At 40.9% G+C, this 22,098-nt stretch overlaps 2 protein-coding genes across 8 annotated transcripts in view; one reads left to right on the top strand and one right to left on the bottom strand.

Moving 5' to 3' along the window:
• Positions 1–7,672, top strand: part of fgd4a (FYVE, RhoGEF and PH domain containing 4a) — a 70,101-nt gene extending 62,429 nt beyond the window's left edge. For all 7 annotated transcript variants that reach the window (XM_024281226.2, XM_024281225.2, XM_024281229.2 and 4 more), the window contains 13 exons: positions 681–770; positions 855–1,000; positions 1,078–1,234; positions 2,421–2,559; positions 2,633–2,691; positions 2,768–2,914; positions 3,090–3,262; positions 3,340–3,370; positions 3,455–3,535; positions 3,623–3,748; positions 5,366–5,512; positions 5,612–5,752; positions 6,989–7,672. In XM_024281226.2, coding sequence (XP_024136994.1) covers positions 681–770; positions 855–1,000; positions 1,078–1,234; positions 2,421–2,559; positions 2,633–2,691; positions 2,768–2,914; positions 3,090–3,262; positions 3,340–3,370; positions 3,455–3,535; positions 3,623–3,748; positions 5,366–5,512; positions 5,612–5,752; positions 6,989–7,246 — 1,695 coding nt within the window. In that variant the 3' untranslated portion in view covers positions 7,247–7,672. The remainder of the gene's footprint in view (positions 1–680; positions 771–854; positions 1,001–1,077; positions 1,235–2,420; positions 2,560–2,632; positions 2,692–2,767; positions 2,915–3,089; positions 3,263–3,339; positions 3,371–3,454; positions 3,536–3,622; positions 3,749–5,365; positions 5,513–5,611; positions 5,753–6,988) is intronic.
• Positions 7,673–11,690: 4,018 nt separating this feature from the next.
• The window catches only part of nup205 (nucleoporin 205), a 25,409-nt gene continuing 15,001 nt past the window's right edge, over positions 11,691–22,098 (bottom strand). The window contains exons 27-42 of the mRNA XM_024281856.2: positions 21,538–21,729; positions 18,853–19,054; positions 18,684–18,782; positions 17,287–17,432; positions 17,019–17,210; positions 15,804–15,925; positions 15,601–15,733; positions 15,375–15,501; positions 15,221–15,294; positions 14,235–14,363; positions 14,035–14,161; positions 13,790–13,962; positions 13,590–13,719; positions 13,383–13,511; positions 12,141–12,217; positions 11,691–12,059 (exon numbers count right to left, since the gene is read on the bottom strand). Of these exons, the coding sequence (XP_024137624.1) occupies positions 11,907–12,059; positions 12,141–12,217; positions 13,383–13,511; positions 13,590–13,719; positions 13,790–13,962; positions 14,035–14,161; positions 14,235–14,363; positions 15,221–15,294; positions 15,375–15,501; positions 15,601–15,733; positions 15,804–15,925; positions 17,019–17,210; positions 17,287–17,432; positions 18,684–18,782; positions 18,853–19,054; positions 21,538–21,729 (2,205 nt within the window). The 3' untranslated portion in view covers positions 11,691–11,906. The remainder of the gene's footprint in view (positions 12,060–12,140; positions 12,218–13,382; positions 13,512–13,589; positions 13,720–13,789; positions 13,963–14,034; positions 14,162–14,234; positions 14,364–15,220; positions 15,295–15,374; positions 15,502–15,600; positions 15,734–15,803; positions 15,926–17,018; positions 17,211–17,286; positions 17,433–18,683; positions 18,783–18,852; positions 19,055–21,537; positions 21,730–22,098) is intronic.

Genomic DNA, 22,098 nt, shown 5'->3' with positions numbered 1-22,098 from the left:
AACATCGGGTCATTGATAACGATAAAATAAAATGATCTGGAGGAGGTAAACTCATAAAAGCCCCAGAATAAAGTCTGTCATAATCATCCACCGTCAGAAATATGTGTTCAACAAATCAACGATATCTGAGACTGGGGACACACATTCTGGCAGGGGAACGCTGACTGGCACAACACCAGTTCTATTCCTGCTTCTATTGCATTAGCAAGTGACTGATAAACAAACGAGATGCTTTTGCTAAATGTCGCTCTGAAGGCTTCACGCTGCAGCGCAGAATGGAAAGTTTCACTTTTGTTGGTGGGTGAACGTATAAATAACCACTTCACTACAAGAACTCTGTGGTGTTCTGTGGGCAGTAAAAGCAGACGAATGAAGAATGAACACGCTGTAGGTTTTATTATTTTGTTGAAAAAGAAGAAAAAGTTGACAGAATGTAGTCTAAATTTTCCTGAAGAGATGCAGCTTGTTCATCCTGGCTTGAACTGAAGGTTCTGGACTTGGATTTCTCTCAAACAGGAAGTTGGAAGCGCTCCTTTGTGGGCATGATCTGAAGTTCAGCGGTCCAGAACACTTCCTCCAGGAAACTGATTTCTATTCTGCTCTCAGTTGAGCAGAAAAGGATCGGACGACTGCAACTCAAAAATAAACATCTTTAACATTAAAACTCTCCATGTTTTCAGGAGACGAAAGAGCAGAAGTTGTTTAAAATCGCCAGTGAGCTCCTGCACACAGAGAAGGCGTACGTGGCTCGACTTCACCTGCTGGACCAGGTGAGAAAACCCCGAAACCTCTTTTGGTTTCTGACGCCATTTCTGCATCTGGCTTCAAAGATTCAAATCCATGTGGTCTCGTAGGTGTTTTGTGCTAAGTTAATGGAGGAGGCCAACAAAGGAACCTTCCCTGTGGACGTGGTGAAGAATATCTTCTCCAACATCTCGTCCATCCACGCCTTCCACAGCCAGTTTCTGCTTCCAGACCTGGAGAAGCGGATGGACGAATGGTGAGCTTCAGCTGAAAACCAAAACCCAGGTCTGAAATGCTTCAAATAAAACTTTTATTGTTGTTTTTCTCCTGCAGGGCATCCACGCCTCGCATTGGAGACATCCTGCAGAAGTTCACACCCTTCCTCAAAATGTACGCAGAGTACGTGAAGAACTTTGACAAAGCGATGGAGCTGCTGAAACAGTGGAGCGACCGCTCGCCTCAGTTCAAAGCCATCATTCTGGAGATACAGGTAACACTCAGAAAGTTGATTCAAAGCTCCTTCCTCAGTGAAATGTAATTCAGTTTTATTGATGCAGCCCAATATCACAAAAGAATGGCCTCATTGGGCTTCATGCCGGTACTTGTACAGAAGCAGAAGGTCGGTCATGAAATATAAATAATTTCTGATTGCTAGACTAAACAGACTAAATAAAAATGTTATCCCTGACCTTAGACCCTCCTTCCTGGTAAGTAAAAAATCTCCTAAAATATCTGATTCAGGAAAAAAAAGAAGAAAAGTCAGGGATGACCACATGAAGGAGAGATCCTCTCCCAGAACGGACAGGAGATTTACCAGAACTGTTAAAGAAGAATTAGCTTATCTAACTCTACAACTACGTATTTAAATAGAGTTCAGCCAGATGGGACTGGGAGACAGGTGGGGGCGAGGTCAACAGCCAAGACGAGCCAGAGGCGAGGTCCACGGCCAAGATGAGCCAGAGGCAGGATCCACGGCCAAGACGAGCCAAAGGCAAGGTCCACGGCCAAGTTGAGCCAGAGGCGTTGTCTACGGCCAAGAAGAGCCAGAAGTGTGGTCCACGGCCAAGACGAGCCAGAAGTGTGGTCCATGGCCAAGACGAGCCAGAGGTGTGGTCCACGGCTAAAACAATTCAGAGGCGAGGTCCACAGCCAAGACCAGCCAGAAGCGAGGTCCAGGATCAAGACGAGCCAGAGGCGAGGTCCACGGCTAAAATGATTAAGAGGCAAGCTCCATGGCCAAGTTGAGCCAGAGCTGCTGTCCACCGCAAAAACAAGCCAGAGGCGAGGTCTAGGGCCAAGGTCCACAGCCAAGATGAGCCAGAGGCGCAATCCACGGCCAAGACGAGCCAAAGACGCGGCCCACGGCCAAGATGGGCCAGAGGCGAGGTCCACAACCAAGAACAGGAGCAGTCGATCCACCAGGAATCTGAAATCTGTCCCACTCTCTACGTGGGGAGTAGGAAAGAGGAACAACACCTGAATCACACTGCACCAAACAGAAGCATAGATAGCTAAATAATAGTGTATCAATATTAATCTAAACCCACGAGACCTACAGCAGCAAATCTGTTTGATTCATGAACTTCAGAGGAACATCTGAACGTTTTCTGCAACCTTCATTTGAACCTTGTCCTTCTGTGGGTTCACATTCCTGTTTTGTGGTCATTTTCTGACAGAGTCAGGAGATCTGCGGCTGCCTGACGCTGCAGCATCACATGCTGGAGCCGGTGCAGAGAATCCCTCGATACGAGATGCTGCTGAAAGACTACCTGAAGAAGCTGCCAGACAAACACCCGGATGAAAGAGACGCACAGAGTATGTCACAAAAACCGTCAAAAATCTCTCCCACTTTTTTTTTTTTCACTAATTCTGTTTTTTTTTCTTATAGAATCTTTAGAAATAATTGCCACAGCAGCGACTCACTCCAACACTGCAATCAGGAAATCTGTAAGTTCTCGTTTCCTGTAGCCAAGTTTCCGTTAACTTCCCGTCCGGCTGAAATGAATCTCCCTGAATCGTTCAGGAAAACTTGAAGAAACTGATGGAGATCTATGAGATGCTGGGCGAGGAGGAGGACATCGTCAACCCGTCCAACGAGTTCATCCGAGAGGGCCACATCCTGAAGCTGGCGGCCAGGAACACCTCGGCGATGGAGCGGTACCTCTTCCTGGTGAGGAAACCGTCTCTCCCAGAGCCTGCTGGGAAATATGCCGAGGCCAGATTTAATGGAATCGTTTGGTGCTGCGATGATGCGTGCATGCGGGGCTTGCGAGGAACTCCACGGCGGGTCCCTCATTCAACGGGATGGTTTCCATCATGTCCGTTTCTCCTCTCTCTTTTCCCAGTTCAACAACATGCTGTTATATTGCGTGCCGAAGTTCAGCCTGGGGGGGCCCAAGTATACGGTGAGGACACGGATCGGTATCGAAGGCATGACGGTCCGGGAGACCACCAACGAGGACTACCCCCACACCTTCCAGGTGTCGGGAAAGGAAAGGACCCTGGAGCTCCAGGCTAGGTACTCCGAGCAGGAGCTTTCGTCAACTTTAAACGTCCAACTTTTAGTTTCTAAAGTTTGTTCTTCTTCTTCTTCAGCTCGGAGCAGGATAAGGCGGGCTGGATTAAGGTACAAACAGATTTCCCCTTTTTAATCTGATTCTGATCAATGCTCGCTATTTTGTTCCTGCAACATCTTTGTTTGTTTCCACAGGCTTTCCAGGAGACCATAGAGGTCTTCCAGCAAAAGAACGAATCCTTTAAGAACGCCTTGAAGGAAGTGGAGGAAGTTTCGGTTGGTGTTCCCTTTGAAATGGCGTTCAGCCTCACCGCCGGCGGGACTTTGTGTTCTCACGCCGACCTCCTCTGTGTTTGCCTGCAGAAAGCGGAGCTGGGGAAGCGGGCCCCTCGCTGGATCCGGGACAATGAAGTGACCATGTGCATGAAGTGTAAGGAGTCTTTCAACGCGCTGACGCGGCGGAGGCACCACTGCAGAGCCTGCGGCTACGTAAGTCCTCCCAACAGTCCTCAGACATCCGCAGAGTTCTCTTACTTCCTCTTACCTTTATATCAAAGACCCAGTCTGGGGAAAAATTGGGCTTTTGGGGAACGCATTTAAAGAAGGTTGAGCTTAAAATTGAATTTCTGAGTATTTGCTCATTGAAATTATATGACTCAGTGGGAGACAAAAAATGTAGTTTAAAAAAATGTATTTGTGACATAGAAAGTATACTGGGCGGGACTACAGGGTCCCTGTTGCACCAAATTCCGATTAATTCTCTTACAAATAGATCCATGCACGTCTTTGTTTTCCCCGTCTGACCTGGAATCTGGATCTAAACTGTACGACTGGATATGTAATATAATATGATATAATGAATCACTACATAAATATATATCTATATGTTTACATATGTTGGTATATATATATATATATATACATATATATAGATATACATGTGTGTATATATACATGTATATCTATATATAGATATACAGGTATATATCTATATACATATATATGTGTGTGTATATATATGTTTATATATATATATATATGAAATATTTTATATATATTTTTATATATTTTTTAAATATATTACTCAACATTTTTGTTACACCAATAACAACTGGTTCACACTACACGTGGAAGCAGCGCGGAACCGGGATCGCTTCCATTCGGCGCTCTTGTCAATCTATGGTGTGGTTCACTCCAGACGCGAAGTGCCGCGGTCCTCCGCGGAAGGCTAGTGCCGCCGTGCACCGATTGTTTTAGTTTCTGGTCTATTTTTTTTTTTTGGGCGGCTGTGAACGATCTGCTTCAATTCTAGCACTAAGTTACGCGAAGATACTTGAGAAAATAATCTGTAGTTGTTTGTTCCAAAAGAAAATAACTTCAAAGCGACAAATTCGACACAGAGTTGACGTTGAAATTGAATTAATATTTGTTTGATAGTTTTTGGAGCGTTATTATAGAGCTGCTTTAACATCTGCTTTATATTAATTGCTACTAGTTACTTTACAAAATAAATTATTTATGAATATTATGTTTTATGACATTACTTGTTAAATATTTTTTTATTCTAAAAAAATTCATGCAGTAAAAAAAAGTAGTTTTCCCATTTTTCTAAGTTCTGTGATATTAATCACTAATTTAAATAAAGGAATAAAGAAATGTTTTTTTTTTGTTGTTGAATTTTATTGGTAAAGACATGAAAACCGACTTTACCATGAATTCTTGATCATGATTTCAAACTTAATTTCCCTAAATGCATTTTTTATCATCCCGAATAACCAAACAACAATCGCATATCAGTGTTCATGTTCCTAAATTTATTGTTCCCAGCACAAATGTTACATCTGTAAGATATTTATTTAAATAAATTAATTATAAATCTGTAAGATCTTGATTTACTGCTATATGTAATATTTGATCTTTCTGAGGATCTGCTCGTTTAATTTCATCCAGATATCCTCTCATTATTACGTTCATTATGACATGCTACATCTTGGTCTTGTAAATGAGATCTTGATATCAACGGGTCTTTCATCGGGGTAAAAAAAGGCAGTCAGTCGATCAATCAATTGATCAATCATTGATCGAGGATGTTCCTTTTCTAAACAGGTGGTTTGTTGGAAGTGCTCAGACAACAAGGCGCCGCTCGAATACGACGGCAACAAGATGAACAAAGTCTGCAGAGACTGTTACAGCACTCTGACGGGCGAGCGGTCAACCGAAGACGGGAAGAAGGAAAGAAAAGGCATCCTGGAGGTTCGACACCTTTTTACACTTTTCTTTTCTTTACTTTTTTTGGGTCTGTTAATAAAGCAAGAATTTCCACTAAATAAACTTTTCTATTCTCTCCTCCAGATTGAGGCAGCTAAATTCACGGAGAGCAGCATCATCTGCGGCTTCCTGCAACACTCGGATAAAGGCAAACTCTGGCAGAAAGTTTGGTGCGTCGTCCCGGAGAAGGACAGCCTAGTGCTTTATCTCTACGGAGCGCCACAGGTAGAGCCGAGTAACGAAAACTCATGGAGAGAAATAAGTATCCATCCAAATTGTGTGTGCGTAACTTAGGATTTGTGCAAAATTCTTGATTTGTGCTTATCTTTGAAAATCTGCGTATTCTTGATCTGTGCCTAACTTTAGATTTGTGCGTAAATCTTGATTTGTGCGTAATTGAGGATTTGTGGTAATTTTTGATTTGTGTGTAACTTTAGATTTGTGCGTAATTTAGGATTTGTGCGTAATTCCTAATTTTTGCTTGCGTAATTCTTGAGTTGCGTGTAATTCTTGCTTTGTGCGAACTTTAGATTTGTGCGTAATTTAGGATTTGTGGTAATTCTTGATTTGTGCGTAACTTTAGATTTGTGCGTAATTTAGGATTTGTGGTAATTCTTGATTTGTGCGTAACTTTAGATTTGTGTGTAATTTAGGATTTGTGGTAATTCTTAAATTGTGCGTAACTATAGATGTGTGTGTAACTATAGATTTGTGCGTAATTTAGGATTTGTGCGTAATTCCTAATTTTTGCTTGCGTAATTCTTGAGTTGCGTGTAATTCTTGCTTTGTGCGAACTTTAGATTTGTGCGTAATTTAGGATTTGTAATTCTTGATTTGTGCATAACTTCACATTTGTGCGTAACTTTAGATGTGTGTGTAACTTTAGATTTGTGTGTAACTTAGGATTTGTGGGTAATTCTTAATTTTTGCTTGCGTAATTCTTGACTTGCGTGTAATTCTTGCTTTGTGCGAAATTTAGATTTGTGCGTATGTAATTCTTGATTTGTAACTCATATAATACATTAAGTGCATAAGGGCAAAAAATACAAAATATAATTTACTCACGCACAAATTAAAATTATAACAGCTTGAAACTAATTACACACGCAAATCTTTAATCTCTTGTTATACATACAAAACCTCAGTTATACATAAATCTGAGGTGAGACTTTTCATGTGTCACAGATTCTTCCATAAGTGATGCGTTTATATACTACTAGAATGCTGGGACATCAGAGTTATTGTAATTTAAAATGTAAAAGCTGTTGTAATTTTAATTTGTGCATGTTAAAATTTGTTTTGTATTTTTTTAATTTTTGTACTTATGCACAAAATGTATTAAGAGTTACAAATCAATAATTACACAGGCATAAATCGTTGTGATACTTGTTTCTCTCCATAAAAACTCCCCCTGATGCTGTGGACGTATGTGTCAGCGAGCGTGTCGTCTTTCTCTGTCAGGACGTGAAGGCCCTGAGTTCCATCCCGCTCGTAGGGTACTCGGTGGACGACAGCAGCCGGCCCACGGACCCCTCGCCCAGCTTCCACCTCTCCCAGTCCAAGTCTGTTCACTACTTCGCTGCGGAGAACGAGGAAGCGAAGCAGCGCTGGCTGAAGGTGATTCGAGTGGCGGTAACCGGAGAGACGCCAGAACGGCCTCAAGTCAACGACGCCAACGCTAACCTGTCGGACGACGCACAGGAAGCCGACGCCACATAATGGGAGTCGGAATAAACAGCACGGACCGGAAAACACTTAAATGTCCTCTTTTCCATGGAAGTGGAACAGAGTGCTGGATAATCTGCCTTTCCTTTACCTGGGTTGTTTTTGGGGATCCTTTCTGTGCTGGATTACTAACGGACACCTCTGGTACAATCAACACTAGAGCAGAGAGCTCTCAGCTATGAGAGCTCTCAGCCACGATGAAAGACGGCAACAAAGCTGTCGCCGAGGCGTTTGTGGGCCACCCACGGAGTTTGTACGGTGACCCACTGAGGCTGCGAGTCCAACCCAAAGGGCAATTCTGCACAAAAGGACAGTCTCTCTTTCTTTTCTAAGGAAACATTTGTGTATTATGTACAGAAACCAGATTTGTTTGTATAAAAACGGTAAAACATCTAAGGATGACATAAAGTATTTACAGTATTTCTTCCTTCTTCTGTGGTTTTAGAAAAGACTCCTCATCTCTGCTCGCTTTTCCCTCAGAAGAAAAAAAGTCTTCAGTCTGAAACTAATGCTGCGAGAATGAAATCCGACCAGCTCAGAAGCGTTATTGGATCAAAAAGCAGGCCGGTCGGATGAGTCGGAAGTGAAACTAAATGTTTGTGTAAATGAAATGTTTTTTTTTCTCAGAATACCATTCCAAGTAAAACAACAGTTTTTGGTTGCTCCATTTGCTAAAATTGATCCAAATCCATCATAAAACTTCTCTCTAATCTGCTGGATTACCTGCAGTGAGCAGTTAATCTGTACAGATTACTAGGGCTGGGTATCAATTATAATTTCCCGAAACGATTTGATTTACTAGAGCCTGAATTAATTTTTCAATTCAATTAAATTTTGAGTTTACAAATTTACACTCGCATACTGTAAAGCAGGAGTGTCAAACACAATCGCACAGGGGGCCAAAATCCAAAACACACCTGAGGTCGCGGGCCAAACCGGATAAACATTTATTGAACTAAAAGTACATTTTTAAAACTTTAATACTGTACTTTTTAACATAATTACCTACAATAATGCTAGTGTGAATGCTGTAAGATTAATTTTGGTCACTGGTGATGCTAGTGCTAATAGATGCAGATGCTGAAATTGATATCTGAAAACACTGAAGTTGATAGTCATCTAAAATATTAGCTAAATGCCAAATTAGCCTAAAAACGAACAAACAAAAAAACTTAGGTTAGCTGAAATAGCTAGCATGTAGCTGAAGAATAGCTAAACTTCGAACTAGCTTAAAAACGGAAAAAAACCCTAAATTAGCCAACAGCTAGCGTGTAAATATTATCCTAAATCTAAAACAGCCTAAAAGCAAAATAAATAAAAAAATTTAAAAAGTCTAAATCAGATGGCATTTAGCTGAAACGGCCTCTCCTGGAGGGCGTTTCAGTTTGACCACTAGGTGGCGATCGCGCTATAGCATTACGCCTTATTCCAAAAGAAGAAAGAATGAGGAAAAAACTGATTTAAACCACAAATGGCAACTTAAAAATACATATATTTCCTTAAGAGTCTGAAAAATTAATGCCTGTGAGTTTATAAATATGTTCATTTAGTCAGAATTATGTTTAGGTTGACTGAGTGTTAGCATTAGCCGTGCTATGGGAAATTCCATTAAACGTTAGCGGACTTTAGCATTATGTGTTAAGTCAATTTATATTTTTTATAAATCGATTATTCATCTATTAAGCTTAAATCGATTTTATTAACCCTGCCCGAATCTGTATGAATCTACATCACTGTAGGTGTTCAAAATGGTCAAAAACCACATAAATGTCACATTTATTTAAATTTATAACTTTAAAATATGTCATTATTGTGCAAATATTCATTCAAAGCAGATGTACACTTATTTTGAATTGTTTTTATGTTTGTTTTGTTCCTAAAAATGTTTTAGTATAATCCATAGAATTTGTTTTTTGCTTTTAACAGACAATGCTCGGCTCAAAAGCAGTCGTGAACTCACAAGAAGCAAACGTCATCATCATCCAAACGCAGCACAATCAGTCCCAGCAAGTGTAAAGTAGTTTGTAATGCTGTAACTAATTTTATTATTTAAAGTAATTTATAGATGGGAGTTTGAGTGTGGACGTGAGCACACGTTCGTCGCCCCGCCGCTGGCTCCTCACTAGATCATGAAACGTGTCAGAGCCGCCGCCAGCAGAAACTGTAAAGGGGAAATGTGCCTCCGTGTTCCGGCGAGCGCCTTCATCGTGCGGTTCCTGGTTTCACGCTGAACTCTTGGCGAGCACAAAACGTCTGTGTGATCTGAATGTAAATCCAGAACTGTGTCCTCATTCCCTCCCCCAAAGGTTTGAGAATCTAAGCACTTTATGCTCAAAAGAAAGTGTTCCTTCAAAGACAATAAAAGAATTCAACGCTGGTTGGTGCGGCTCGTTAGTTTGTTAACTTTTGGACTGATTCTCGAAAATGTTTGATCACTTCTTGGTTTTGGATGCTGCTTTCAGAAGCGTCCCGTTTTGGTTCCTTGTTTTGCTTCGCTTAAGGTTTTCACAATGAGACCAGACCTGCCAGTAAAGGTCCGTTGAGTCACTTGTTGCTGTCAGAAAAGGTCGAGACTTTTCACACTTTGAAGTTTCTTCATCCAAACTCTCCGCTGATGAACCATTGGTTCATTCTATGTGGCAAAAACTATTTTGACTCTATTTTCAAATTGTTACCAATCGCTATTTTCAAAAACCTGTGTTGTTTTCTAGGACATAGTTTCTGCAGAGCGGCAGGAGTTCATTAGAAATTCACCTCTGAGTTGTGGGCGGCACAATTTGTGCAAAGGAACCCCGCCCCCCCACTTCCCATTACCCATAAAGGTGCATTCACAACGAACACGATTTGTGCGACAAATTCGCTGGTCGTAGTCTGAGTTTGACGGCGCAACCACATGTGGAAGGAGCTACCAGCTAATGTTTTTAGATGATAGCTATAAGGAACGGTGTCTGTGGATATCTCATGAAGACACAGATGATGTTGAGAAATCAGCTTCATCTATTGTGAAGAGTTCTACAAATCTACAAAAAAGTTTAAAAGATTTTCTCGGTACAGGGGGCTGTGTCTGTATGACAGCCACTTCCACTGTGTTTCTGTGTCTCTGTGGCTGAGCTTGAAGGCTCACCTTCTCATATTAACCTGAGGGGGGAAAATTAAATTAGGAGACCTTTTTCCCTTTTTTTTTTTTTTTAAATGTCTCGATAAGACACCTGCGCCTCTCCACCCCGCAGCAGATCTCTCCCTGCCGGTATATGGAGCGAGTGAGTGAGCTCCGCCGCGGGAGAGAAAACCAACGATCTGTCTGGAGTGTATCCCACCTTCACCCCAAAGTGGCCGGATGAGTTTAATTTTCTAAACAAGACCATGTTAAAAACACCCAAAACACAATTTTCATGGTAGTGGATCTTCTAATACTGTAATAAACGCATATTAATAGTAAAAGTAGAACTAAAGAAACTTTATATTTGAGTGGATCTTTGCTTCTGTTTGTGAAACAAAAGCAAAGATCCATGTCTAAGAAAAGGCTCAGGAGCCGTTACCACGACAACACATCACACAGTATATCAGATAGTCCACTTTCAAGATTAAAGTATTAATTATACGTCTTGTTTTCGTAAGTGACCGTAGTATTATCAGGATGATAATGTAGTTCACGAAACCACATCGTCCTTCATTTCAGATAATGGTCAGGCATTATCCTGTACTTAATGAACACTCTGCAGCCAATCAGAACAGAGTATTCAGCTCGACCCAGTCAACTAAAACTACAAGCCCGTTATTTATTTAAATCTTTAGCATTTTCCTTCAAAACCGAGAAGCCACGATGGAGACATAAGAGAGCATCACGAGTCTCCGCTAGTGCTGCCACAATTATTTTAGTAGTCGAATAATCACCGATTATTATTCCCGATTAGTCGACTAGTCGGGTCATACGAGAGGTGGATATAAAACATCTTAACCATTATTAGCTTTAAACAAACTACAAACTAGATATATTCACACCAGCATTATTACAGATAATGCTGTAAGTAGAATTTGGCAGCTGAAGATGCTGAAATTGATTGCTAAAAATGCCAAAGCTGATAGCCAGCTAAAATATTAATTAAATGCCCCATTAGCCTAAAAAAACTGATAAAAGGTCCAAGTTATCAAAACCAGCTAGCATGTAGCTGAAATATTAGCTAAAGTCCAAAATAGGCTAAAAAACTGAAATAAATGCTGAAATAGTCCAAAAAACTAGCATAATGCCCTTATAACTTTACTACACTCTGACTTCTTATAATATGAAGTAACGACTAATCGACTATTAAATTAGTCGTCGACTATTTTAATAGTCGATTAGTCGTCGATTAGTCGACTAATCGTGTCAGCCCAAGTCTCCGCAGACGCCTCATCGATACTGTTGGACACTCAGGTCGGTGAGAAATCTGTGATCCAGACAGATTTAGAAAACATTTATTCTCACAAAAGGAAAAGGCATAAACAAACGTATCAAATTTCTCTTGCGTTGTAAAATCGATCTTAAACAGGTCTGCATTTATACCTGTAGAGTTGAAGACACAAACCATTTCACATCTCCACAATCGATGTGATGGAAGCTGAAACTTTGAGTCCGTGTTCACTCAGAATAGAAAGTTCTGGATCCTCGTCAGTTTCAACTTTTTGGCTGTCGCAGTAAACCGCGGATCCTGCGAACCAGAGCCTGGATGAAGGTGTAGCGAGAGCGGACCTGGCTGTAGGAGCTCTCCACTTCCAGGAGCTTCCTCTGCAGAGCTTCGCCAAAGCCCGCCGCCATGTCGCCTTTCAGCTGCACGCACGAGCACGGCAGAGAACAACATGAGGATCAAACTCCAGCTTAAAGAACGCTAAAGCGCAGCCGAGGTCTTACCTGATCCAAGTCCTGCTGGCCGACTTTGGACAAGCCCAGGCTGCGGCCGCCACCAGCCTGCAATCCACCGAAGGAGTCTGGGAAAAAACAGAGACGGAGGTCTGATTTCAGTAAAAATATCTCAAATTTCAAGCCATGAGCAGCACTATATGGTCTGCAGGTGCTCCCCACCCCCACCACGTTCCCCTTTGACCCACCCCCGCTGGCTGAGCAGCTGCTACACCCCCCCATTCAAATTCAATAAAAAAAAAAATGGCAGCTTTTCTATTATCTCCATAGCAACCATTTAATTTTTTGGTCGCCTGGTGGTGACGAACAAATGTCTGTAATTCTTAAAAGAATCGGCAAAAGTACATTTTGGGGATTTCCTTGGCAACTGAGATTTTTGTTAACCACGCCCACAATCCTAATACAGTCCTATTCTGTGTCATGTCTTTTAGTTCAGCTCGAGTCAACGATTCATCTTTTCAATTTTCACAATATTGCAGTAAAAATTGTGTGAGCGACAGGGAAACACCATTTTTGTGAGCTTGCTGCGTTAACGCCATTTAAGGGTAATCAAACACTAGAGCACATTCTGTTGACCTCCATAAATAGGACTTAAAAAGTAAAGTGGGAAGTTTTAATGGCATTCTGCTATCTTTTGGGACTATTTTGGCATTTATTAAGATTTTTTTAGGTTATTTTGGAGTTTAGCTTATATTTCAGCTGCATGCTAGCTGTTGTGGCTAATTTAGGCTTTTTTTTAAGCTAATTTGGCATTTAACTGATATTTTAGCTGGCTATCAGCTTTAGCGTTTTCAGCTATCGTTACTAGCATCTTCAGCGGCCAAATTCAGCTTACAGCATTCACACTAGCGTTATCACAGATAATTCGTGTGAATATATCTAGTTTTTAGTTAGTTTAAAGCTAATGCTGGTTAAGACGTGTTTTTTACACCCACTTTGCGCATAACCCGATTAGTCGACAAATAAGAAACAATAATCTGTGATAAGTCGACTCCTAAAATAATCGTTTGTGGCAGCACTAATCCCCATTAGAGATTTTGGCCCCATTCATTATTTTAATGGTTTTCCTCATTATTTTGGGGCGGTCGTTCACTACGCCTAAAATTCATTTCCACTGGTTACTGGTGAATTTTGGTGAATTTCTAAGTTGCAGAGGTGACATTTTTGCTGAAGGAACAAAGGACAGAAGAATCCCCAAAACAGTCCGGGACGACTGAGGAACGAAACCCTCACCGTCTGTGAGGCGGGATCTGAATGATCCTACGCCAGCCAGCATGGAGTCTTTAGGATCAGACGGGGTGTAGTGCAACAAATAATACTCCAGGTGGCGCCACAGCACAAATAAGCAGGTTTCAATAACATCTGAAGAAGCAGGTCAAGGCTTTTCACAGAGAAATGTGAACAGAAACTGAAGACTCTAAATAAAGAAGCAGAGGATACATGAGCACAAAGCCAGCAGCTTGGCCCGGTTGTTGATCAGCTGCACCAGTCTCCTCTTAGCCAGCAAGTTCCTTTGGATCGATGAGATCTTCTCCACCCCTCCTGGGCCCGACACCAAGCCCTGACACAGCTACACGGGAGGAACGCGGTTAGACTCCAATACGCCTGATGTTTGTGTGGAAGACACCACCAGTCGGTACCTCCTTGAGCTCCTCGGGCGGCAGCTGGTCCAGGCTCTGCAGCTTCCCCAGACTCTGCCTGTGACTCTGGTGGAACTGGAAGAAGTCTGCAGCCGTGGTCTTCAGCAGGTACAGGACCAGCCCCAGGCTGGGGACTCGGGACGACACCATCGGGGGCAGAGAGGAAGAAAGATCTGAAACACAAAGGGGGTCAGGATGCGTCAAGGTTTTGGTTTATTGGCGGAACTTATTTAAACGTGACTGACCGGAGCGCCCGCCGTCCCTGCCAGCTGGCTCGCCGCCCGAAGGGCTGAAGAGGCAGATGCTGAACTGAGCCTGGGCCGAGCTCTGCACCAGGAGCGTCTGGCAGTACTCCATGATGTTGGCGAGCACCTGAGGACAGGAAATCAGCAGTCAGGTCACGCAGGGTAAACAAAAGACAGAACTGGAGGTCACAGTCGCTGACCTGCTGCATGGCCACCTCCATCTCCTCCCTCCGTTCTGCTGACTCCGCAGGCGCATCCATCTCCGCCTGCTTCAACAGCCGCTCCCTCTCACTTCCTGCCAGTCGGCTCAGCAGAGACAGACACAGACGCTGCAAAACAGATCAGAGAAGAAGATGAGTCTCAGATCTTATGGTCGTGTTTTTCTACAGTTTTTGAGCCAAAGTTCACTTTATCCTTGTAAAAGATTCCGCGGCACACCAAACCAAAAATTAAAAAACAGAGAAACCATAGAAGTATTGATGAACAGTTTCTCCACGATCTCACATGGATTTTTTGTAATAATTGAGGCACAAAATATTTGAAATTGCAGATGTTTTTTCTAAAAGTTGTGATTGTTTTCAATAAGAAATTCAAACTAAATTAGTTGAAAATGTGCAGATTGTTGTTGCTTATGTATTAAAATGCAACTTATCAAAAAACAAATAAAATTACATTCTTTTTAAATGTTTTCTGTTTTTAAACACTGTGAGTGAGTGGATGAACGAATGAACAAACATTCGATTGGATGAATGAAGGAATAAATTAACGAAGTGGATGAACAATTGGAATAATAAAAAATTTATAAATAAAGAAATGAATGAACGAACGAACGGATGATTGGATGAATTAATAAATAAATGGATGAACGAATGAACAAATGGATGAATGTATGAATATACGCATGAATGATTAAATGAATGATTGAATAAATGATTGATTGGATAAATGAATGAATGAACGAACGAGCGAATGAATGAATGATTGGATGAATAAAAACATAAAGGAAGAAAGGAATGGATGATCGACGAAACGGACGGATGAACGAATAAATGATCTTGATCCTCATACCGGTCGTCCATGAAAATACTGTCCGACATTAAATCGGTCTGTGGGCCAGGAAAGGTTGGAGAGAGCTGGTCCAGACCTTACTTGGATGATTTAAAATAAAAAAACTGGATCTCCACACCTGAAATCTGGTAATGTGACCCTGGAACTCCAGGAGAGCGGCGCCGTTGACCTCTCCGCCCATCTCAAGTACGCCTTAAGAAACACAAACGTTCACAGTCAGGATGGGATCTGCAGAGCAGAAGCGTACCAGGAGGAGAGCGGTCCTCCATTACCTGGTAGAGCCGTTTTACTGATGATGCCGGTTAGCAAGGAGAGCTCCTGCAAAGCTCCCATGCTGAGGTCCTGACGGCGCAGCAGAGACTGAACGGTGTCTCCGTGGACGATGAGCCACTGCAGGACCTGCAGAGACGGCAGTTATCCAGCTTTAATAATCATCAGAGATGAAGTTTTTAATGTTTTTCCAATTTGTCTCCATAAACTTAGAAATGTTCTGCTTACTTGTGCTGCCCCCTGCTGGTGGTTGATGGAAGCAGAGGTCAGAATGACCTGAAGGAGTCGGAGGGTCGGCAGGAGAATCTGTCGGTATCGGTCCACAGGAGACGGGATGAAGCCCGACGGGTCTCTCATCAGTCTGAACGACAAGAGGACGATCAGGATCAACACAAAAAACCTCTTTAAATCTGAAGATCTGATCCCGTTACCTGTGCGAGTCGCTGTCAGGAACCATGTCAAACACCTGACACTCCATCAGCTGAGGCAGCAGGCCACAGCGCAGCAGCTCCACGGCTCCCTGGCTGGTCTTTGCCACGCGGGTCAGCAGAGCCTAACCACCCCCCCCCCAAGAGCCAAGAGTCAGTTAGGAACAAACTAGAACTGCAACAAATGGTTATTTTAATCGTTGACTAATCAGCAATTATTTTTTTCAGATTAGTCGACTAATCAGGTCATAAGCAAACTGGATGTAAAGCACACATCTTAACCATCATTAACTTTAAACTAACTAAAAATAGATATATAGCATTACCTGTGATAATGCTAGTGTGTATGCTGTAAGATGAATTTGGCCGCTGAAGATGCTAGTGCTAATAGCTGAAAAGGCTGAAATTGATAGCTGAAATCACTATAGCTGATAGCTTAAAAAAGGCTGAAGCTGATAGCTAAAAATGCTGAAACTGATAGCTGAATATGCTGAAGCTGATAGCTGAAAATGCTGAAATTGATAGCTGAAATCACTATAGCTGATAGCTGAAAACAATGAAGCTATTAGCTAAAAATGCTGAAACTGATAGCTGAAATCACTATAGCTGATAGCTTAAAAAAGGCTGAAGCTGATAGCTGAAAATGCTGAAGCTGATAGCTGAAATCCCTATAGGTGATAGCTGAAAATGTTGAAGCTCATAGCTGAAATCACTGAAGCTATTAGCTAAAAATGCTGAAACTGATAGCTGAAATCACTATAGCTAATAGCTTAAAAAAGGCTAAAGCTGATAGCTGAAAATGCTGAAACTGATAGCTGACATCCCTATAGGTGATAGCTGAAAATGCTGAAGCTCATAGCTAAAATCACTGAAGCTATTAGCTAAAAATGCTGAAAGTGATAGCTGAAAATGCTGAAGCTGATTTTTGAAAACGCTGAAGCTGATAGCCAGCTAAAATACTAGATAAATGCGAAATTAGCCTAAAATATTGAAAAAAAGCCTAAGTTACCCAAAAGAGTTAGCATTAGGCTGAAATATTAGCTAAACTCCAAATTAGACCAAAAAGCTAGCAGACTCTAATAACTTTCAACTTTACTACACTCTGACTCCAAATAATATAAAGAAACGACTAATCGACTATTAAATTAGTCGTCGATTAATGGTGGCAGCCCTGGAACAAACGCTGCAGGAGTGAGGTAACCTTCAGAGCATCCTCACCATCTTGCTCTCGTAGAGGTACAGAGGTTTGAGGAGGGGCGGCTGAGGGGTGAGAAGAGTCTGCAGGGCGGCGTCATCCTGCCTCAGACTCTCCACCAGCGAGCGCAGGTAACCGCTGTTGCAGACGTACACCAGCCACTGGTTCTGACGGTCTATGGACAGGATCCGGTCCAGCACGGCCAGAGCCAGCATCTGAGGCCCGGAGAGGAAAACGCTCAGACTTTGTTATCAGAATGAAGCAAAAAAAAAAGAGGGATTTGAGGCCCACCCTGCTCATTTCATGGCCGTCACACGCGTCCCGACACACAATCTCCATGAGAGCTTTGCCGTAGCTTTCGATGATGGCGAGGTTCTCCCTCTGCAGTTTGGAGAATCCGTCCTCAGGAGCCGTCAGACGCTCCCACATGGCTCTTCCTGCTCCAAAAACATTCACCATTTATCCAAACAGAACCAAACAATTCCCAAAAACTATTTTATCTACTCTTTATCTCTCTCTTAGTGCTGCCACAAACAATTATTTTAATAGTCCACTAATCACAGATTTTTTTTTTCCAATTAGTCGACTAATCAGGTCTAGTATAAACTGGATGTAAAGCACACATCTTAACCATCATTAGCTTTAAACTAACTAAAGACTATAGATATAGCATTACCTGTGATAATGCTAGTGTGAATGTTGTAAGCTGAATTTGGCAGCTTAAGATGCTTAAATTGATAGCTGAAAATGCTGATGTTGACAGGTCAAAACGCTGAGGCTGATAGCCAGCTAAAATATTAGTTCAATGCCAAATTAGCCACGAAAAAGTCTAAGTTAGCTAAAACAGTTAGCATGCAACTGAAATATTAGCTAGCCTTCAAAACAGCCTTACAAACAAAAGAAAAAATCATAAATTAACCAAAATAGCTAGCATGCAGCTCAAATATTAGCTAAACTTCAGAATAGCAATAAAACAAAAAAAGAGCCTTAATTAGCAAAAAAAAAAGCTGCCATGTAGCTGAAATATTAGCTAAACTCCAAATTAATATAAAAACAAAAAATCCTAACTTAGCCAAAATAGCCAGCATTTAGCTGAAAATCAGCTAAACTCCACAAATAGCCTTAAAAAACAATATAAAGCATAAATTAGCCAAAATAGCTAGCATTTAGCTGAAATATTAGCCAAACTCCAAAATAGTTTAAAAAACAAAAAAGCCTAAATTAGCCAAATTAGTTAGCATGTAGCTGAAACATTAGCTAACTTCCAAAATATCCCCAAAAAACTGAAAAAAATTCTAAATGAGCCCAAGTAGCTAGCATGTGCGGCTGGATGGCTCAGTGGGGTAAGTGTAGGGCTGCCCCGCAGGACAGGGCATCTGGCATAACAGTGGGTGCCGTTTCGGTGTGGCGACCCTGAATGGGATTAGCCGAAAGGTGAACAACAGCCAAAGTAGCTAGCATGCATCTGAAATATTAGCTAAACTCAAAATTAGCCACACAAACCTTAATAAATGCCAAAAAAGTCCAAAAAGTTAGCAGAATGCCGTTATAACTTTAAATTTCACTACACTCCGACTCCATATAATAAAAACGACTAATAAAATTAGTAGTCGTCTATTCCAACAGGTGATCATTCGTCAATTAGTCGACCACTCGTAACAGCCCTACTACCCTGTCTCCTGTCGTACCTGTCTGCAGAGTGTCCGGCTCCTCGGGTTTCTGAGCGATCTGCAGGTAGTACAGCAGCGAGCCGTACAGGTGAGCTCGCAGCCGCTGGTATCCGCCTCCTGACGACAGAAGAGAATTCAAATGAAACTGTTTGGGGATTCATTTTATCGGCTCTAGGCGACCACTAACCGGTGCAAAGGATGAAGTTCAGCAGCTTGCGGAGGATCAGGTGGAGGGCCGAGTTGGCGATGGAAGCGAAGCCTGAAGACGCCTCCTGGCCCGTCACCTGCTGCTGCTCAGACAGAACGGACTGGCTGAGGTGGGCCGTCAGGGTGAAGACGGCGCCCGCCACGATGGGCATCAACTCGCCAGCTGCATCCTCAGATAACACCTAAAATAATATGAAATATTTTAAAATACCTGATTAAATAATAAGGTTATGGATCATTACTTATGAGGAGATTCAACTCAAGCTACAAATCAAGATTAACAATAAACAGATCAGGTATGTTTTTAACATAATTATGAATTAGATGTATAGCATTACCTGCAATAATGCTAGTGTGAATGCTGTAAGCTGAATTTGGCTGCTGAAGATGCTGAAATTGATAATTAAAAATACTGAAGCTGATAGCTGAAAACGCTGAAGCTGATAGCCGGCTAAAATATTAGCTAAAATTAGCCTAATAAACAAACAAACAAACAAAAACACTTACGTTAGTCTAAACAGCTAACATGTAGCGGAAATATTAGCTAAACTCCAGCTAGCAGAATGTCAATTTTAAAACTTTAAAACTGTAACTTCTTAACATAATTATCAATAATAAAAAGGCAGGAATATTATTCCAGAATAAATCAACTTAAACCTTAAATAACTTTCAATATTTTTCTCTCCATAAAAATATATTTTGTCAAAAGTATACACGTTAGAAGCAAGATCATCAGGTCATTAAAAACAATAAAATAAAATGATCTGGAGGGCCGATCCGGCCCCCGGGCCTTGACTTTGATACGTCCTTTAAACAATGTTGAATTTTTCTGTCAACTTCCTGGTTAACTTCAGCAACAGAAACACAAACATCTCTGTCGTTTTGGATCATTTAACTACAAATCCTGAAAATGTTCTCCTCAGTTTTCCTTCCTCAGAGTTTAATTGACTACAGTTCAAGTATAATTGATCATCAGATTTTTTTATAATATTCTGCTTTTTAATTCAAACTGTCAATTGAAATATTTTTTTCCAAAATTTATTTCAGTAAATTGAACTTTAGTTTCCTTTTTTCTCCTACAAAGAACACAAAAGTTTTATTTTGAAAATGAGAACTTTCATTAACATTTTACTTTGAAGATTTATTTACATACGGTGACAGTAATGTAGCTTGATTAGTTTATATGCCTAAAATACGGTATTATACTTTGCATTTATAAGTGATAATTACATTACAGTGATGTATATTTTTGCTATATTCTATTATAATTATAAAGAATGCAATATTGTTTTTTTTTTTTCCGGGACAGATTGTGAATATCTGAGTATCCGGATACTCATTTCAGCCCTTGTAGGACCCAAACTGTACATTTAGGGTTTGTCCTGTAGGTGTCACTATTGAGTAGACCTGACATGGCTAAAGACCCACTCCAATGACAATTGTGTTTTTAACATGTTCTTGTGGCATTTTCCTCATGATGGAGGACATGTATGAAACAATGTAAGATAAAAACTGCATTTCTGAGTGTTTGTTTATCTAATTCTGTTGGATGTTTAACTCATATTTATGACGCAGCAACGGCCATAGATGGGATGAACTCTCGCCTGCTGCGCTCCAGATCAAAATCATCCACTTGCAGACAAATTAACTAAGGATGACATATTTTCTCATTAGTCGCTATTAATTAGTTACAGACAATTCAGCGTTTATTTATTTATTTATTTTAAATCGCTAAAATCTGTTGCTTCCATGAAGTCTGTTCATGTCTGAAAGCGACTCTGGTCATTTAAGGAAAAAAAACAAAATAAATTAAATTAATGATTAGAACTTCAGTCCTAAAATATTTTAAACGTTAAATTGTTTTTCAAAAAAATTGGACTATTCAAAACCCGATGTGTGGTGTTGTCATGGTAACTGCTCCAGCACGCACCGACCGTGCTCTTTGAGGAAAGTGATGCTCACAAGAAAATAAAAAATGCATCAATTCAAAGGGAAAGTTTCCCTCTTCCTGAAATGTTTTGTCAGGCTGATAAAGCAAAGTTTTTTTTTAAAGAAACAAAGTATAAATAGTTGAATTCTCCCAGTGTCACGTCCTCGTGTTTCATTTCCTCCTTCTGATGTTCTCTGTTTCTCTTCTGCTTCATTTCAGTCTTTAAAATGGTCAAATTCACCAAACAAGTTAAAGGAAAATATAAAGTTACTTGTGTATATTCTGCTGTTTTGACAAACTGTAGAATAAATTAAGTCAATACATTTATCAAGATAAGAAGTTTGTGGTCAATATTTTTTGGAAAGCTCAGAAAAATGTTCATTGTTTTTTTTGACGTTTGTGTTTTTTTTTATTGTTTGAAATTAAAAACAGAATCCAACTTGGTGGGGTGAAAGTAAAAGTGTCTGCTATAATAAACTTTTTAAAAACTTTTACTGTGCCACAATGTCACAAAGATAATTGAAAATATCTCAAAATGAGGATTTTAACAGCAGTTTGGGTTATAAATATTTGTGCATTAACTATTCCAGGATATCAGGCCAAACCCACGATGACTGTAGTTCAAACACTGGACTGAGCTACTACAGCCAAATCATTGAATGTTCAACATATCACAAATGACACTCTTGTACTAATTTTTCTTAAATCTTATCAGGTCTTCCACCAAACACAAACCTTGTCGTGCAGATCCAGCAGCAGGTCTCGGATGATGAGCTGCCTCTCGTCTGCAGGAATCAGGTCAGCTGGGCACGCCGTCAGCAGCGTCTCCACCAAACTCCTCCAGGACTGCAGAGCGTGGCGCTTGGCGCTCAGACTCCGCCGGACGCGGTTACGCTCCACCACCTGCTGCAGGATGGAGTTCACCTCCTGCAACAGCAAACATTCATTGAACAAAAGGAGTTCACAAGCACTCACTGACGGCTCATCATTAGAGCTGTTACGATTAGTCGACTAAACGACTATTAAAAAGTGACTAATTTAATAGTTTAGTAAAATTGAACGCTATAATGACATTCTGTGAGCTTTTTGGACTATTTTGGCATTTATTAAGGTTTTTTTAGGCTATTTTGGAGTTTAGGTAATATTTTAGTTACATGCTAGCTGTTTTGGCTAACTTAAGCTTTTTTTGTTAGTTTTTTAGGCTAATTTGGAGTTTAGCCTATTATTGCCAGCTACATGCTAGCTGTTTTGGCTAATTTAGGATTTTATACGTTTTTAGGTTATCTTGGAATTCAG

Source organism: Oryzias melastigma, linkage group LG6 (assembly GCF_002922805.2).
Source record: "Oryzias melastigma strain HK-1 linkage group LG6, ASM292280v2, whole genome shotgun sequence".
NCBI classification, from domain to species: Eukaryota; Metazoa; Chordata; class Actinopteri; order Beloniformes; family Adrianichthyidae; genus Oryzias; species Oryzias melastigma.
This window is presented reverse-complemented; position numbering and strand designations above follow the sequence as displayed.